Source organism: Papio anubis, chromosome 11 (genome assembly GCF_008728515.1).
Source record: "Papio anubis isolate 15944 chromosome 11, Panubis1.0, whole genome shotgun sequence".
Taxonomy (NCBI): domain Eukaryota; kingdom Metazoa; phylum Chordata; class Mammalia; order Primates; family Cercopithecidae; genus Papio; species Papio anubis.
This window is the reverse complement of record NC_044986.1, coordinates 22,340,518-22,352,970: the sequence shown is the minus strand read 5'-3', so window position 1 is coordinate 22,352,970 and position 12,453 is coordinate 22,340,518. Positions and strand designations below refer to the sequence as shown.

Below are 12,453 nucleotides of genomic sequence, written 5' to 3'. Positions count from 1 at the left end.
ATTTCTTTTGTGGGTCATTTTGTGTGAAATGAGACAATCCATGTGCAATGCAGCTAATTTTAAAGATACAGATTGACATAAAGGATATAAAATAATACTGCCACTGAGGTAGCATCACTGTTAACATACTGGCATATATCGTTGGTATTGAGCTGGATGGGGTGTTGATTATCCTCTCCCAGGACCAATACCCCTAACACACAACAATGTGGTACAAGACATTATTGATGAAAGTGTACTTTATAAGTGAATTAAAGTGGCATACTTTTTTTCTGTGAACAGCCGTGTCTAATTTTTAAACCAAATTAAGACCATATTTACTGTTTCCTCTGTTTCAGCGATGAATATATTTTACCATTTTTTTCTTATGGATTTTTAAAGTGAAATGGTAAATACCTGATTCGTGTTTTAATTATTTAATTTGTTGTCTTTTTAAGACTATTTTCCTCCCCTACTTTACTGCTTAGCACCTCAAGAATTCCTGAGTTCATTCTGGTTTCCTCATGGGATGTGATTAGATGTGTCTTATTCTATTGTTTTCATATCTTTATTTGAGCATTTATATTTTATTCAGTGATTTCTACATATTGTGAAATGGTAAAAACATATTTATAGGATCTTTGAAATCTCCAGTGTTTCTCTGTATAATGTATTTTTCTATTTCCATTACAATCACATAAGGAACAAACTTCCAGTTTAACTCCCAAATAAAAGCCTCATTACTGTATAAAAAACTTTGGAGGCTTAGAGTTTTCTGTTGCTGATTTTTTTTTCTTTCTATATTTAAATATCAAAAAGGAGAGTAAGATTTTGTTTAGTTAAGAATTCTCTTTCTGAAGCAACAAGTGTATATGGAACTTTGTTTTTGTGGTTCTACCTTGGATGCTTCTTTTTGTCTTTGCCAGGACAATCAATTAACATCACTTCCCTTGGATTTTGGAACTTGGACCAGTATGGTAGAATTGAATTTAGCCACTAATCAGCTCACAAAGATCCCTGAGGATGTGTCTGGTCTCGTTTCTCTTGAGGTTAGTATAAATGAGCACCTCAGAACCTTCCATACTTATCTCATTTAAAAATTTCAAATTGAAATAAACAATTTCTGTTTGGGTGAAGATTATAATTAGAAATGTTAGAACTCACTTAAACGTACAACCCTAATAGGATAACGAAGTGTTGACTTAAATAGTCTAGATTCAGTCCTTTTGAATTTCTCTTGCCTACTAAAAGTTGGTATGTTTGAGTGCCATAAAGTATTAATATCTCTAAAAGAAAAGTTCTGTAAAAGCATCTTTTAGAACAATTTTTTTCTTTAGTCTGTTTAAAAACTACACTATTGTCTACCAAAATAATTATCGATTCTCAGACTGTCATTTAGAATGCTTTATCATACTTTTTCATCCTAATTATCCACCTGCTATTTTATTTACTCATTGATTATTGTCTTTGTTGTAAATCTGGTATGCCGATTTCTAGCCCTCTAAGCTTAGTCCTATTGTTTTCTGTATCTAGAATGCCCTCTTGTCATCCCCTTTTTTCTTTTAGTATGTTTTTCCATAATTAAAGATCCATTTTATTTTCACCTCTTCAGTTAAGGATGATTTCTCCTGCTTCTGAGTTCCTAGAGTTTTCATCCCTTGGTGAAAACACTTGCTAATAGTAAATATATTGTTTTTTTAAAATTTCCTTCATATCCATGTTTTTTAAAGATCTAATTTTTAAATTATTTAATAAGGTGAAATAGTGTGGTTTAATGGCTAAAAACATGGGCTTTGAAGTCAAACAAAGCTGAGTGTAATTATCTCTGTATATTTATGTACTTAACTTGCCTAAGCTTCAGTTTCTTAAGCTGTGAAATGGGGATAATAAGAGTATCTTGTAGAGTTGTAATTAGGATTAAATGCAATAATGCACATAATACATTTAGTGCAGTGCCTTGCAAATAGTAAAGTCACATGGTGACTGCTGTTATTATTTTCTCGGACTTATTGTATGTATTTATTATGGGTGATATAACATTAGGGAAAATAAATGAACATAAAAACTTACCCAGAACCTTAGGCATCTGTTTTACCTATTGCTCTTTCTCCCAACCCAGTACTGTCTCCTTCCTTTCTGCTAGTTTGTAACTTTATCGGAACAAAGGCTATCTTCCTCTGCCATTTTTCCCCTCTTCAGTATCTTCCAGGATGCTTTCAATATAATAAGTATACCACAGATAATAAATACAGTGGATTGATATAGCAAGTTTAGAAGTTAGTTTTTACCATCCTTTAGTAATGGTTTGTAAGGGTTTTGAATAAATAGTTTCCTATTAGATAAACATTTGTAACTATTCAGTAATTTTTTTGAAATGTAGTTAAAATTAAATTGCTTCTTTTGTTTTCATTAGTTTTGATATAATCAAGTAAAATCTCTTTTCTAATAACTATGGTGATTTTTTTAGAAAAGTAAGTTAAATATTTTATATGTTATATAATTGAACATTACCCTTAATATTCACTGTTTGGAAAATAAGCATTGCTTAATAGATTTTAAGCCACACAATGATAGTATATAATTTCATTTCATGATTTGCTAAAAATTATCAATAATTTCTCATTAGGTTCTTATCTTATCAAACAATCTTCTAAAGAAGCTTCCCCATGGTCTTGGAAACCTTAGGAAGTTAAGAGAGTTAGATCTGGAAGAGAACAAATTGGAATCCTTGCCAAATGAAATTGCATATCTTAAGGATTTACAGGTAAACATTATCCTAGTGGTTTGTAGTTATGTAAAGTTTTTGGAATCCATTCTAAATTGCACATTTTTCTTAAGATTTTGATGTAATTCTTGGATCAGATAGACTTTCCTATTCTAGTATTAGGGCTGAGTTTTGTGTTCATATAACCTGGCTTTGTTTTCCTAACAAATGATATTTTGTGAAAGAAAAATATGTAATGTAAGTGATTCTCATTCTATCCAATCTAGTTTCCCTGTTAATTTATTTTATTGTTTAGACATATTATTTTAATTTACATTAAATGTAGGAAATATATTTGTAACTGTCTTTTATTTTGTTAATCTTCTAGAAATTAGTCTTGACAAACAACCAGTTGACCACTCTTCCCAGAGGCATTGGTCACCTTACTAATCTCACACATCTGGGTCTTGGAGAGAACCTACTTACTCACCTTCCTGAAGAAATTGGTATGAACCCTATGAATGCTTGACTCTGTACTAATAATTTGCTCTTGTGCATTCAAGCAGTATATCAGATAAATATGACAAATCTATTGTTTTTTAAACTGAGGTTATATCAGGCTTAAGATTTTTTTTTTGATAGAGCACTGATGGTTGATTGTTGATTGGTTTTGGTTAGGATTCCTAAAGGCTGTTAGGATTGGTTTTAAGATTAATACTGTATTTGAGAATGTTTTGGAATACTTACATTTCCAGTAGGTTTTATGTATAACCTCAATTTAGAAGTTATTTTATATTCCTTCTAAATTTAAAAATTACACAGGGTTGAATTAAATTAGTAATGTTTTATGCCAAAAGAACATTTCTTTATGAGATTTTAGAATTGATATTAATATTTAACCAATATTAACATTTGGGAATACTTAACATTTTCCAAGTGTTTTCGTTTCCATTATTTTATGTAATATACATGACCACCTGGAATTTTAGACAGTGCAAGTTGTAATCTTGCTTTATAAAGAGAATTACTTGATTAAGGTCACATGGTAATTAAATGTTAGCTTTTAAATTAGTAATTCTATGCATTATGTTCTTCCATTTGTAGTGCACTGTCCCACAGGAACTATAGGTTAGTAAACACCACATGTTCTCACTCATAGGTGGGAATTGAACAATGAGAACACTTGGAAACAGGGTGGGGAGCATCACACACTGAGGCCTGTCGTGGGGTGGGGGGAGGGGAGAGGGATAGCATTAGGAGATATACCTAACGTAAATGTTGAGTTAATGGGTGCAGCATACCAGCATGGCACATGTATACATATGTAACAAACCTGCACGTTGTGTACATGTACCCCAGAACTTAAAGTATAATTAAAAAAAAAATGGTTTTGGAGATGGTTGACAATTCAAAATCTAGCGCTGCTGCTTATTGGCTTTGTGACTTTAGATAAGGTATGTAAACTCCCTAAGCCTCAAGTTTCTTACCTGTAAAATGATGATAATAGTAAGTTCTCATAGGGTTGTTCTGAAGCTTAAATATCTTACATGTAAACACATTGATTACATACTAGTTATTATTTCTGTTAGTTTTCTAATAAATACCACTGTAAAATATTCTGAATTTTGAAATTTAAAAATTGGAAACACATGAGGCAAATTTACACATATATTTCTAGTATATATATTCACCTGATCTCATTTAATTGCTTGAGACATTTTCCTAGAGAATACAAGTATCCTAAGATAGTCTAAGAAAAAAATTTTAAAGGTCTCATAAATCGAGTTTTGGCTTACTGCCATACATGTGATAACTCTCAGTGAAAGCTTCATATTAAGTAATAAAACTTTTGCACATAAGAAATCTATTAATTTGAGAAAATGTTACATGTACAACAGAAAAGTGGTTATAGACATTGAATATATAATAAGCTCACTTTTGGAGTTTAAAAATATATATAAGTAAGTATTATATATGTGCCAAACTATCCCAAACAGAATCTCTGGAGATGGGGCATATGTATTTTCAAAATACAAAGCTCTCCAAGCTTGAAGACCTACCATAAAGGAAGGGGTTCTAATTTATTTAGTTTGTGTGGAGTGTGAGCTGGACATCAGGAGTTTAAAAAGTCTTCCAAGTTGATTTGAATATGCAGCAAAATTTGAGATCCATGGTTGTAGAGTTTTAAAGCTAAGAAAGGAGAATTAAAGGAAATGTGTGTTCAGTATATGTAATGACCAGCATAGCATCATGCCCGGTTGAACTTTTAAAATAGCAACTAATTTTTTAAAAAATAATTGATTTGATTTTTTTTTTTTAACAGGTACACTGGAGAACCTAGAAGAACTGTATTTGAATGACAACCCCAACCTGCATAGCCTTCCCTTTGAGCTGGCACTCTGCAGCAAGCTTTCAATCATGAGTATTGAGAACTGTCCACTCAGTCACCTTCCACCTCAGATTGTTGCTGGGGGGCCTTCTTTCATCATTCAGTTCTTAAAGATGCAGGGTCCGTATCGTGCCATGGTCTGATACAAATCTGCTGGTCCCACACACTGTTCAAAAATAGACTGCCATTAATGTTTCTTATCTATATCTGTATCTATTTATGTAGATATTGGTATATGGCAGATTTATAAAAATTGCATTATGTGTTTATGCTAATAGAGGAATCATAGCCATTTAGAATTTTTTTTAAATTCTGTACAAAAGGCTTATATAAGTTTTCTTTGCTGAATATGATGGATGTTTTTCTGTTGTGTATTCTGATATGCCAGTTTGCTTAAAACATTTGCCAACAAATTATGAAGTTATTAAATTTAAGGGACAGAGGTAGTATAGTTAGATATACTTTCTCTTAGGAAAAATAATGGGCAAACAATTTTGTTGCAACTTTTCATATATATTTTCCCCTTACCAATTGTTGTATCTTTATAGTATTGTAGGCCCTGAAAGTAGAATTTTTCTTTAACTTATTTTGAGATTTGAGATTTAAATTTTATGTATTGTTTACAGTCAGAGTAAATCACTGGATTTTTTGTTTGTTTGTTTTGATTTGCTCTGTTTTATTCAGTCAAATCTAGAGTTTGAATCCTCTGCTAAAGAATTTGCATCAGCTGGTTTAAATAGTGAAAGGTATTTGTTTGTTAAAAAAAACAAAAACAAAAACTGGCAAAGTGAAAAGTTACAGTCGAAAATCTAGAATTTCTTTAATTATGCTTCTCTGACGAGTTGTGAAGCGAAATACCTGAAGTGAATCTTTGGGTAGGAGAAGGATATTGAGACCTTTTCTAGTATGAATATTTTTTAAGTTTGGGGGAAGAGAAACTTGTAGTGAAAAGGAGTTTTTTCATTCCTGAAAGTTGCAGATCCACAAAAACTAACAGGATAATTTGGCAAATAAATTACATATAAACACACACAATCTATATATGTATATACAATGCTATATAGATATGTATTTATTATATCATAAACTACAGTAGGTAACTTTAAGGATTTCTTCCTATCCTTGTACAATGACATGAATGTCTTTCTTTGAAAACTGCAATATATGTATGTTTCAAGGTTATTTAACAGTGTACTATGGTTTTATATCTTGACTTGCCTTGTACATCTTTCAATTCTGGAATATCTGTGTCTAAGCACAATATCTTCACACTGTGCTGTATTGCTGCTGAACTAAATGCACTTTTCCCCACATGTGGGGCACTGGCTTCAAACAATTCAGTTCAGTATCATTACTTTTAATCTCATCTTTCCTTTCTTGGTATTTGTTAATACAGTTATGGAAAAGAGGCACATTGCATAGAAGCCATTGGGGAGTTCAGTGGAAGTTCTGTAAGATGTGCATGTACTATTTGATATATTTTCTTTTGCTTCACTGCTTTTAATACTTAGCAGTATTGTTGGTCTAAGTCAATTTGATTATTGAGGAGTCTCAGAGCAAGTTGCGTTCTGGATGTCATCCTAAAAAACACTTCATATATAATTAATAACTATTTTGTATAATTACATATTGCTGCTTGTGTTTTTTTTTTTTTTTTCCATTTAGTTGGGCGTTGTGTTTTACACAAAACCATTTTTGAATTAAGGCTGGGATATTAAGATAGAAATTTGGACTGTTGTTCTGCTTTTCCTGGCACTCAAATTCATGACTAGGTTTGAGATCAAACCTATGTTTGTAATTAGAGATTTTATAAGGATCAACTAAGAAATGGAAGGCAGGTGAAGATATAAAACCCTAGAATGCTTAAATGTGCTGTAAAACTATTGTAGATGTCACTGGATTTTACCAAGTAATATCCTTTCTTCTTTTTTTTTTCCCCCATCTACTGTGGCTTTTCAGTTAAAATTTTGTTTATAAAAGGAATTTGTTTATTACAGCTCTACCTAGAGCTTGTGTGTATGTGTGGTTTTTTAAATTCCGTATCCAGGTATGTGTATGTATTAAGATGATGGAACTTGAACTTTAAAGGTAGTAACTAAATGTCTTTTCTTAAAAAAAAAATGGTTATTGTTTCTTAAAATGAAAATAGAGTTCTAAAAGCATTTTTGTTCCACCTTTATTTATGTTAATCTGTAACAGAAATGTAAAATGATCAGTCTTACATGTAGAAGTCATGCTGTGTGTAAGCAATATAATGACAAATTATAAAAAATTTTGAAGAAGTATAAAACATATATCCTCTGTAGTCTGTCACCTTGTAAGAGCCCACAAATTTCATTACTTCTACCAAGAAACTAAAATGAACTCTGATTAAGATATCCCTGTGAAATCAAGATATTTAATATTTAAATAGTTTGAATATAATAAGGGATATTGTTGAAGACTACATATGAGCTAATACTTTTTCCTGAAACTGCAATGGGACTAATTGGCATATCCAAAAATTTGCCTTTCTTTTAAAGAAATTATATTTAGTCTCTCCATGAGACTCAGCAAATAAGAATGTTCAAGGATGTTATATTATAAAAACATTGCTCTAAACTTTGCTTTTTGTTAATATGTAGCAGAAAAATGGCAATGGTAATGTCAGGCTGTCCTTTTGTGAGAGTTTAATACTTTCTAAATCCCACATGATTATTTTATACAGCAAGGGGGAGGTGCTAAATAATTTATGAACTTTATAGATATAAATGAAAACAGTAGATGATACAGGAAGGGAAAATACACTTAAAACATTTATTTTTACTTAAAATGTAGGTATTGCAATGGGAATGATCTCTAAAAAATGTAATGCAAATTTCTAATTTATCTGTGCAGCTTGAATCATTTAAAATAGATAACTTATTATACATTAAAATTTATCTAGGTTTTCTGTAAATTTTTGTTAAAACCTTTTGCTTTTCATCTGTTATTTCCTTTTTTTTCCTTTTTTTTTTTGGAAACAGAGTCTTGCTCTGTCACCCAGGCTGGAGTGCAGTGGCGTGATCTCGGCTCACTGCAACCTCCGCCTCCCATGTTCAAGCGATTCTCCTGCCTCGGCCTCCCGAGTAGCTGGGACTACGGGCGCCTGCCACCATGGTTGGCTAATTTTTCGTATTTTTAGTAGAGACGAGGTTTTACCGTGTTAGCCAGGGTGGTCTCGATCTCCTGACCTCGTGATCCGCCCACCTCGGCCTCTCCAAGTGCGGGGATTACAGGCGTGAACTACCACACCCAGCCTCATCTGTTATTTCTAAGCCATGTGCATTGAATCCAAATTTCACCTTGCAGAATTTATAATTGTTTATTAATAAGAATGTATAGTAACTAAGTATATAAAAGTAGACACTTCTGAAATGAAAAGGGGACACTACCGATAGTTATATAGGGCCAACAGCGCAACAGTGGTCTCAGGAAATCAGAATATATGATCACTCTTGCATGATTAAAATTAGATGAAAGCAGATAGCATAATTCAAAATAAACTGGAGAAGTATACATTCCTGAAATCTATAAACTTGAACTAAAATGAATTATTTGTGAGGAAAGGTCTCCTTCTGCCTTGATCAGAAGATAAGATAGTGTATCAAATGTCTTAGCTAAAACTTTTCTCTTGCTTTATTCTTTTGAGTAGTTTAGTCTTTAGGAGTCATTGGGAAACGCATGGCAAATCTAGTTGATTATGTAATCTTGGAGAATTTGAATGTGCAAGAGTTGTGACATTGACTTGGTATCTAAGGGAGTATCTTGAACATTGTTATATTAGGAAAATATGAGAATGTTTTATAAAATAGTTATCAGTACTTTGTTATTGAATAGAATGCCTTTCTGAGAAAAATTTCTGGGTTTATTTTTTCACTTTAAAAAATGACTTTAAAAATAAGGGATTTTTTAAATTTAAAAAAACTGGAGTTGGTTCTCATTACCCTTAAAAAATACTTTCTTTTGTATACACTTGTTAAATATCCCACTGACATATTATAAGTTCTTTATGTAAACGGTTTTGAATTTAAATACCTGTCTGTGATCAAGACTTTATCTGGATAGTAGTTTATAGTATTTCAGACTGGAAATGTTTCCAAGTTTGTTAGGAGGAGTAGCCTCTACTGTTGAGAGTAGTTGGGGCAGGGCATGCAGTATGTAGCTTTTGCAGTTTGTGCAGTATACAGCAGCATAATATACTGGGGGTGATGTTCATTCACATCATAGATTTGTATGTTATCACAGTTTTTTTTTTAGCAGGTGTTGGTAAAGTTTCTTGTTCTAACAAAATCAGTATATTATGTCACATTTCTGACTTAAGAACCTTAAGGAAGGAGCCTTTTTGTTTGTTTGTTTCTTGCACAATGTGCAAGTTTGGCTAGAGGGGAGATTCTGTCTTTGTGCAAATTGTTAGAGTTCCATCCTAGGAATCCTAATAATAATGTAATAATATTTAAATGGCATTAGAAGCATTTTATATATTATAGGTACTCCAAAAAATCATCTTACTTGGAAAATCTAATAAGAGTTTTGGGTGCTTTATCAGTGACCATCATCATTTAGATGTTCTGTGTTATCTAATTTGCTTTTTATAATTACTGATGATGTTTCTTTTCTTTTTTTTTTTTTTTTTTGAGACAGAGTCTCGCTCTGTTGCCTAGGCTGGAGTGCAGTGGCGCAGTCTTGGCTCACTGCAAGCTCCACGTCCCGGGGTCACACCATTCTCCTGCTTCAGTCTCCCGAGCAGCTGGGACTACAGGTGCCTGCCACCACGCCTGACTAATTTTTTTGCATTTTTAGTAGAGATGGGGTTTCACCATGTTAGCCAGGATGGTCTCAATCTCCTGACCTTGTGATCTGCCTGCCTCGGCCTCCCAAAGTGCTGGGATTACAGGCGTGAGCCACTGCGCCCAGCCTGTGTTGTTTCTTAAAATGAAAATAGATAAAGTTTTTAAAGCATTATAGAGAATTTAACCTTCCACTGGTCTGATTAAACAGTATACAAGTAGCATCTGCATCAGCCGTCTATGCCATTTTCTTTTTATTATTTCGAAGAAATTATTCAAGAAATCTGCCAATTTAGCTAGTACTTAAAACCTGATGTCCACTACTAAAAATGTTTTATGGGTGGATCAAATAATTTATTTTAATACTAGTCTTGAATAGAAAAATATACTAATACACACTTTTTTTACATTTGCTGTTTGTCTCTTCTTCCACCTCAAAACTCATTTTTAACATAGTTCAGAAAGTTACCTTATAATTGCTAAATAAGAACATGATATATTTAACAGTTTGGATTTTTCTCCAGGTAAAGATTAGGTTTCCACTGATGTTTAACAGGGCTTGTACTGTGCTTAGAATACTTAGCTATTCTGAATTATGATTCAAGGCTAAAAGGTATAAACAGCCTTCACATAATATACTTTGAACCTGAATTATATTGTTGATTATTTCGACTTTATAAAAATTGCCATTTTAGTAAGTCATTCTGTATTGTTATTCAATGGAAATAATGTATTTGTAAACGTTCTGCCATAGAGTCTTTGAAAAGATTTCCAATGCTGTGTGTAACTGAAGCTGGACCTGAAATCAGTCTTTGCAGTGTCATGAAACCATAAAAATGTGGAACTGAGAGAAATGACTTTTTACTACTATGAAATTCTTCTGGAAAACTTGAAACAGCAAATGGCATGCAGAAGGTATACAGAAATAAGTGCACAAAAACATGCAGCATAGTATTTGATATGGTCAGTGGTGTCCTTCAATATAGTTATGTTGTTTACATATTACTATTTTGAAAACCTTAAATTTCAGGATTTTGTTGTTGTTGTTATATCCTATAATGAAGACTGTGCTCTATAATGGAGAAATGAATTCTTAGAAGTAATTCTCCCATGCTCTGAGCCTTCTAGTCCTAATAGTATTTTTATCATGATCTCCATGTTATGTAAAGAAAATGTTTTTGTTTTCTTTTGTAAACTTTCATAAGAAAGTTTGCTCTGACTCAGCTGTTTAGGATGTCATGGTAACTAAAGGTGGAAATTGAGTGCAGGTTTCCTAGAAAAATAAGGTATAATATTGGCTAATAAAGAAAACTATGTAAGTTTGTGTTTTAAAATGTTTCACAAGAACAAAAGCTACGAGGATAAAGGAGCTTTTGGATAAAGGATAATGATAACTATTGAATTGACTGAAGAAAAGGAAGACAACAAATTCTAGTCCTTTACACAATGTGATTAAATGTCATCTTTCCTGGTATCATTCTTTAATATGTATTTTTAAAAACCACTGTGGCTACCTGGAGAAGAATAGATTGAAGGATATCACAACTAGAGACCAAGAGGCCAGATGAGAGACTGTTAGAGTCATCCAGATGATGGATGACAGTGGCTTTGATTGGAATTTTAGTAATAGGGGTGGAAAGAATGACCCTTAAGGGACCCTTAGCAAGACATATTAGTAAGAAGTAATGATTGAGTGGGTAAAATGGGTAAGGATCAAAGAATATTCCCAGGTTTGTGGCTTAAGCATCTGAGTGTATTTACTAAACTAAGGAACCTTGTCAGAGGACCAGATTCTTCTGGTTTGTTTAGAGGTAGGAAGAGAATGTGTTTTAGAGCCCGTGGAAAATCAAGTGGAGATACCAGGTAAGCAATTGGATACATACATGTTAGGAAGTTAGGCCTGGAAACAGATGATCCAACATATAGATGGTAATTGAAACAAGGATTCCCTAGGGAGATTGTGTACGATGGGAAAAAGACGGAATCCCTGATGAACTCCAAAAATCAAGAAGTAGCTGTAGTAGAGGTGAGAAATTTTATTTCCTTAAAGAATTGGGGTGGAGAATGTTAAGGGCAGTATAGGACTGCTTATACTCTTTATTTAGATTTAATTCCCTTAAATCTTCTCTTTAGAAATAACATGTAAAGATTGAGCTTATTTTTCTGCATTAAAAAAAAATTTTATCGCTCTTTTCCAGACTTTTAATTATTTAATTAACCTGTTTATGCTGGTTTTTCCCTCTTCATTTTGCTCTTTAACTTTTCCTTTACTTTGTGGTTAACTTTGTGGAATAGATTAGGTTTGAGATAACTACTAGGTCTAGTTTTTAACTCATCTGTGACCCAGAGTGGCTTACCTGATCCAGTTAAAGAATTAGATTTTTTTTCATAGTCTTAGCTTTGTTAGCAAAATTTAGGCCTAGGAAGAGAATGCCTGTATTTTGGAAGGGCCTAGTTCTAAAATAGACAGACAAAATATTCTGACTTGAAAAGAATACTGTTATAAAAATAAATTACATTTAAATGATTAGATTATTGGCTCTGTAATGCTTTAGTAGATTGAAGTGATTAGA

The 12,453-nt window shown here is 32.5% G+C and overlaps 1 protein-coding gene across 6 annotated transcripts in view; it reads left to right on the top strand.

Annotated features, from left to right (window-relative positions):
- SHOC2 (SHOC2 leucine rich repeat scaffold protein) overlaps window positions 1-12,072 on the top strand; it is a 100,793-nt gene extending 88,721 nt beyond the window's left edge. For 4 of the 6 annotated variants that reach the window (XM_021944068.2, XM_017944538.3, XM_017944541.3 and 1 more), the window contains 5 exons: window positions 906-1,028; window positions 2,606-2,743; window positions 3,072-3,189; window positions 5,007-5,192; window positions 10,635-12,072. In XM_021944068.2, the coding sequence (XP_021799760.1) occupies window positions 906-1,028; window positions 2,606-2,743; window positions 3,072-3,189; window positions 5,007-5,192; window positions 10,635-10,714 (645 nt within the window). In that variant the 3' untranslated portion in view covers window positions 10,715-12,072. Of the gene's footprint in view, window positions 1-905; window positions 1,029-2,605; window positions 2,744-3,071; window positions 3,190-5,006; window positions 7,081-10,634 lie in introns of those variants that run through there. The other 2 variants (XM_021944069.2, XM_003904254.4) reach the window with 1 other exon arrangement.
- Window positions 12,073-12,453: the final 381 nt, after the last annotated feature.